Genomic DNA, 6,807 nt, shown 5'->3' with positions numbered 1-6,807 from the left:
ATTTAGTTGAAACTGAATTTTTTTTTTTCTGAAAGTACGGTAGATAAATAAAAAAAGTTAGTTAAAATAGGACAGTGAGACTACACATTCTATTAACTATGATTTTAGATTCGAATTCTTTATTATCAACAAATTAATGGGAATAGGTAATCCATTTTCTTCTCCCTTAGAAAAAAAAGAAAAAAAAAGAAAAACCTCCATAACACTCAAACATACCTTCACTAATATATATACACACATCTGCCTGCTAGTGCCAAGACCAAACTGAAAATTGAAAAATTCATGTCTGTTTGGGAACAACTTATTTAGTTGAGACTGAAAACTTTTTTCTGAAAGTACGGTAGATAAATAAAAAAAGTTAGTTAAAATAGGATAGTGAGACCTATACATAGTACCAAAAAGTGTAATAGGATCTATGAATAGTAGCAAAATAAGGTAAATAGTTAAAAAAACTGCATTTTTTAGCCAATATTCAAACGCAATCTTAACAAAAACTAGTCACCCACGTGTTGGAAAACCAACCAAAACCAATAATCACAATCGGTTAGTCCAGTTTACCATATTTTTTTTTTTCACAGCCCTAATAATATTTGCAAAGCTTGATCAAACTTTTGCAACTTCTATTATTATTTTTTTATTATAAAAAAATCTTTAAAAGATTCTATCAAAATAATTTTTTGACAAAAATACAAAACTAACCCTCTAACTTTCAGCGTTTTTCATTTCATTCCTCTAACTTTTATTTTTGTCATTTCAATCTTCTAACTTTCAATGACAAGATCGCCAATTGGGAGGCTTTTTCGCCACCCATCTTTGGTTTTCTCCGGTGTTAAAATGCTTTGGGACTCATCACAATCATCGGTGAAGTTCAGTAATACTCATGAAAAAGAAGAAGAATAAGAGAGACAAGGGTCACCTTCATCTCGGTCTCTCTCTCATACTCGGTCTATCTCGGAAAACCGATTCACTCTCTCTCTCTCTCTCTCTCTCTCCCTCTCTCTCTCTCTCAATTGACTCAGCTCTTAAATGGACTCTCTCTCTCTCTCTCTCTCTCTCTCTCTCTCTCTCTCTCTCTCTCTCTCTCTCTCTCTCTCTCTCTCTCTCAATGTTTCTTTGTTTTGATTTACGTTAGGGATTTGGGTCTCAATGTTCTTTGTTTTGATTTTAGGAGAAGGGGGTTTTCAAAAAAAAAAAAGATTTCAGGGGACCCCTTAAATGGTTTTTTTATTTTTTTTATTTAATTTTTTACAGATTTTTGTCTTTTTTTTCTTTCTTTTAATTCCAAAATTATAAAAAAAAAAAGAAGGTAAAACGGGGTCGTTTTAGTGAGTTTAACGGCAGCCCCTAACTGAGTTCTAACGGAATCCTGCATTGACAAAAATTTAAAGTTAGAGGAATGAAATAACAAAACTGAAAGTTAGAAGATTGAAATGAAAAACGTTGAAAGTTAGAAGGTTGGTTTTGCATTTTTGCCTAATTTTTTTAACCAGAGATCATGAGTTACTAAATAATAAAACTATATGGTGTTAAAATATTAATAATTACCAATTGACATTTTATGATGCCAATTAACGTGAAATATATATATATATATATATATTTTTTTTTTTGAGGAACAAAAAGGACGGCTTAGGTGTATTATCATAGCCAACCGCACCCCACAGATACATCGTCTGTGGGTATCACCAGCACATAATGGTGCCCAGACTTGGACTCCTCCTACGAGCATCGTTAACGTGAAATATATATGATTGTTTTGGTGTGTGCTCTTAACCCACAAAATAGGCAATTTATATGATATTTTATGCCAAATGAATAGATAATATATACATCACTATTAGAAGGGCAGAACTTTATATATTTTTTTTAATAACTTAATCCTCTTTTTATTTATTTTTTATTTTTTATTTGATAGTTAGGAAGAGAGGTTTTGAATCATGAACAGCTTTGTCGAAAATATTAAAATATCAGTTAAGTTACAGAAGTTCTACACACAGAGGATTTAAACACATTATAATACTCATTAGCACAAAGGCATATGCTTAATCCTTCTGTAATAAATCCAGACATAATCACCACATTATTCCAAATATTATACCCGAAAACAGTACTTAACAATTACACATTCTCAAATCCTGGACTGATATCACCTTTGCCTTCAAATTGCTAATATTATTTCTCTTTTCAAAGGAGAGAAAATATTGTCTTACATATGATGATCTACTACTATTAGGCTTCTAAATAAATTAAATATATAGTTTCAGGCTCTCAGCAACAGCACACATCAAAGATCCAGCAGCAGCACAGGGCAGCACAACTGAAAAAAAAAAGTAAACAAATAAATTACAAAAAAGGGTAACAAAATAAAGACATTTACTTAGAGAGAAATAACGACCACAAACTATTTTACAACATTTTTACAAATTGTTAATGTGGCCAATTTTTATTGGTTCTCATCCGGGCCGATTACTAACATTACTTTTACACTTATCAATAACCACTCATCACATTAGCATTTAGTAAAAAATATTGTAAAGTAGTTTGTAACTCTGGCATTTTCCAAGAAATAAAAAAACAGATGGGAAAGATGATAAGTAAACACATACCATCCTTTCCAAAACCCATCATCACCCCTACTTGTAGTTTCTATTGGAGCAGTGTGTTGGGGATAGCCAGAGTCAACCTTGGTGGGATAACCAATTGGTGGTGGTGGTGCTACATAAGGGCCTTGAGGCTGTGCTGGATATGCAGTCACTGGTGAGGGATATGCCACTGCAAATTAAAGATATGAACCAAATCAAACAACCTTACTTCTAAAAATTCGTTGACTTAATAAGTTATTCCAATAAATTTTCTTGGTTGTGGTACTCCAAGTGATGATGAATGAAATATCGAAACAATTGATAAAAATATATTTGTAAAGGTTAAGATCAAATTACACATAGTTTAAACTTTTCACTATCACACAACTTAATAACTTTTTTTGAGAATCAATTTAATAATTTTTTAGTTGATCAATCTTTCTAAACATTTCATTAATTGATTATAGCTAGGTTGACTTTATTCTTAAAAAGTACACCAATTATGTTGTTTATTATTTGAACTATAAGCTCTCTTTTTTTTAATATTTAAAAAAAAAAAAAAAAAAAAACTAAACGTTTGATACACAAGATAGTAAATTATCTTTTATCATTATATATATAAAAAAGTTCCGAAAGAGAATTTTTCAAAAGATATAGTGAAAAAAATCCCAAGTTTCCAAGTAGGAAAAAGAAGAAGATAACATAAAAGTAGAGCAATAATACTTTGGAAATTAAAATATACAACACAGGCACTTATAAATTAACAAAATATTCAGATTCTTACCGGGAGCTTGTTGTTGGTCGTAGTGACTCATGACTTCCAAAAAGATAAGTTCTTGGAAATTAAAAGATGTAAATTTTAAGGGATGAGAGAGAGGGAGAGAGAAAAGTAGATATGAAATGAAGCTTAAAGGGGAAGACGTATGAAAAAGGGTATTTACAATTGTCAATTTGTCATTGCTCCAATAAGAAGTCATGAAAGGGAGGAGAATTTAAGGCCACGCGATCGGCAAACAACGTGTACGATTGGTATTTGGAGAATTCCACAAAGCTAAGGAAATTGGTATTTGGAGAATTCCACAAAGCTAAGGAAAAACAAAAATAGGATAAGTTTTCTTAATTGTTTTGTTTGGGATGTGAAAATTATTTTCGGTGGGGGGTTTAGAAATTTATGTTTAAGGTGATCATTAAGAAATTTAAATTATACAAAATCTAATAAAAAGATAATTTTATATATTATTGACAACAATAACAAAAACAAAAAAACATATACAAGTACTTAAAGTCTTACAATTTCTTTCTATGAGTTTTCTTATTTTGAAATCGTTGTATGATAGTTTTATTATCAATAATGCAAACTACCTTTATTTCAAAATTTTAGTTCAATAAAATTTTTCTTTGACCTTTATTTTTTTTTTTTTGGTAAGGGTCTAATATATTGTTAAGGGAACCAAAATTTGGCTACAAACTTAGTTGTAACTTAAAGCTTCAACTTTCACTAAAATAATTAACATGATTACATATTTTAAAAATCTAACTGTTGAATTGCATGTTTTTTATGTTCTTAAAACATATATCAAAATTTATGCCAATTGTGGATGCTATTTACTACTCGATTCATAAACTTATTTTTTATGTATAATTTTGGACTACAAAAATTTAAAATTTAAACACTTGATTGATAACATAGCTATTAATCTTTGACTTTCTTCAAATTTTGCAAATATGAAGGACATAAGAAGAAAATGTAATTTAAAATAGATTTGTTAAAATTCACATTCAATAATAATTAAAAAAAAACTTTGAGTGGAGTTGTAGGCTTATAGTTTTAGTTTACAACTAAGTTTGGTGCCAAATTTTGTCTAAAATGTAATTATGTTGGGTCTAAAAAAATTTAGGGTGGTTACAAATTTTTTTTCTAGGTCAGGTAGTCCTGCCTTCAACGTGGAACCGGCCCCAGTTATTTTCGGATCAAGAAGAAGAGAACAGAGGAATGGAGAGATGTTCGTTAAAAGTTGAAATATTCTAGAAGTTTTGAAAATAAGTTTTAATGGGTTGGTTGACCAACTGCATAAATCATGACATTGTATGTGAAATTTGGTTAGGCAGCCCCATTATATATTAACTATTTTTGCTGAAAAACTTAACGCTACTCACCAAATGGTAGACTAGTAGTTGAAGTTGAAGGTTCTATGCGCATGAGTTCATGTTCCAGAGGACCAGAGCTTTGTAAGACTTGTAGTATTATATAAATATAATTATTTAAAATGAATTACGTTTTTCTGACACAAGTATGCATTGCCCTATTGAATTGGAGTTTGTTCAAATTGATTCTTAAGAATTTGACATGGAGTTGCTATATCTTTTATATATAATGTTCGCATTTCTCTCTCATATTTTTAATCCCTGCTGGTTGTGCTTGCATTTTAATTAGTGGCTGAATGAAATGAGGTTTAAGGAGTGTTAATTTGTCAGTTAGAGAGCAATCAAGTCTGCCTGGTGTCATATTGTTGTCTTCTAAATTCTAATTTTAGGTGAAATGTATCATTCCCTCTTGAATTTTTAGGCAATTGAACATAAGAGTTTGTTTGGGAACAACTTATTTAATTGAAACTGAAATTTTTATTATTGAAAGTACTATAGATAAAACTAAATGGTAGCTAAAATAGTACAGTGGAACTCATGAATAGTACCAAAAATAAGCTGAATAGTAGCAAAAATAAGCTAAATAGTAAAAAAATATAGCTTTTTAAGCCAATGCCAAATGCAACCTAAATCCTTTGAATTGAACTATAAGGAGGTTTAAGGAATTAAGCGAAAAGAATTTGACTAAGGCTGTATTTGTTTTGGGTGAAAATCACTTCCGGAAATGCTTTTCCGTAAATGCGGGTGTTTGATTGCACATGGAAAATAAATTTTCCGGAAATGCTTTTCAGTTGACCGTGTGTTGGGGTGTAAAATGATTTCCGTTTTTATTTTACCTTCAAATATCATTTTTCAGAAAACAGAGAGAGAGCTGAGTGAGAGGGAGATTGCGCCCTCATGCAGAGGGAGAAAGAGAGAAAGGAAGAAGAGACCGAACCCAGAAACCAACTCCGACGAACCCAGAAACCGACTCTGACGAACCCAGAAAACCCAAGATCGAGCTCGTTCGTCTAGCAATGCCCAAACCCATTCATCAAACCCAGAAAACCCATTCGATCGCACCATCTCAGACCCTTATCGCGCCGATCGCACCACCGGCGAGATCATCGCACCCCAGCACTGATCCACCCAAAACTGATCGTTATCGTCGCACCCCAAAACCGATCGTCCTTGGCCTAGATTTGTCGTCCCCGATCGCGATCTCGCCTTCGTGCCGATCGCGATCGCAGCACCGCGCCGCGCGATCTCGCCTTCGCCTTCGCCGCGCGATCTTGCCTATCGTCAAACCCAGTCGCCTCTCTCTCTTCCTTCTTCTCTCAATTTGATCGGATTATGAATTTTTTTTCTCTGGGTTTTATTTGTGTTTCTGGATTGAGGAATGAAATTATATATTTGTTTGGCAGTTGAGAAAATGTGAGAAAATGTGAGCAACAAGTAGAAAATGTGTTTTCTATGGTATTTTCAAGAACACAACCAAACACCAGAAAATATTTTTCACAACATTTTCTGAAATGCAACCAAACACTTAAAAATATTTTCCTTTCCTGAAAATAGCATTTCCGGAAAATAAGTATTTTCTGGAAAATATTTTACATGAAACAAACTAAGCCTAAATGCCTTCAATAGTCAATACCTGTCCCTCAACAACCCCAAGCATTTCATGGTAATCTCATGCTTAGAACAATGCTACATTTCGTGATAATCTCATGCTTAGGCTTACTGTGCTTTGAAATCAAACGAGAGATCTTATATTGCATGGTTAATTTGTGCAACTGTGAAAGTGCCTCTATCCTCAAATAGCACTTACAAAAAAGGCAGGAAAAATAAGCAAAAGGTGGAGGAGTAAGTTAGTAACATAGTATAGAAGAAGAAGCACTACGATTGAAACTTTGTTCAAGCAAAACTTGCAAGGTAAAATGCGTATAAGGTAAGGAAAGATGAAGAAATCCCAAACCGGCCTGTGGAAGTGGTGTGAAATGAGGAAAATTGAGAAAGACTATATTTACAGTACTTTTATAATAAATTCTAACTGACCATTTGGATTGCGTTGAAATGAAATTTCAGTGCGTTTGCGTCTTTG

The 6,807-nt window shown here is 32.4% G+C and overlaps 1 protein-coding gene across 1 annotated transcript; it reads right to left on the bottom strand.

The window, feature by feature from the left end:
- Positions 1–2,017: 2,017 nt before the first annotated feature.
- LOC115987275 (cysteine-rich and transmembrane domain-containing protein WIH2-like) lies at positions 2,018–3,539 on the bottom strand. The gene is made up of 3 exons (XM_031110788.1): positions 3,367–3,539; positions 2,607–2,772; positions 2,018–2,317 (listed from the first exon to the last, which is right to left on the bottom strand). The coding sequence occupies exons 1-3, from the start codon at positions 3,395–3,397 to the stop codon at positions 2,269–2,271; spliced, it is 246 nt and encodes an 81-aa protein (XP_030966648.1). The 5' UTR covers positions 3,398–3,539; the 3' UTR covers positions 2,018–2,268.
- Positions 3,540–6,807: the final 3,268 nt, after the last annotated feature.

The sequence above is a fragment of the Quercus lobata genome, chromosome 4 (assembly GCF_001633185.2).
Source record: "Quercus lobata isolate SW786 chromosome 4, ValleyOak3.0 Primary Assembly, whole genome shotgun sequence".
Taxonomy (NCBI): domain Eukaryota; kingdom Viridiplantae; phylum Streptophyta; class Magnoliopsida; order Fagales; family Fagaceae; genus Quercus; species Quercus lobata.
The sequence above is the reverse complement of the archived record's forward strand: the minus strand, read 5'-3'. Positions and strand labels throughout refer to the sequence as shown.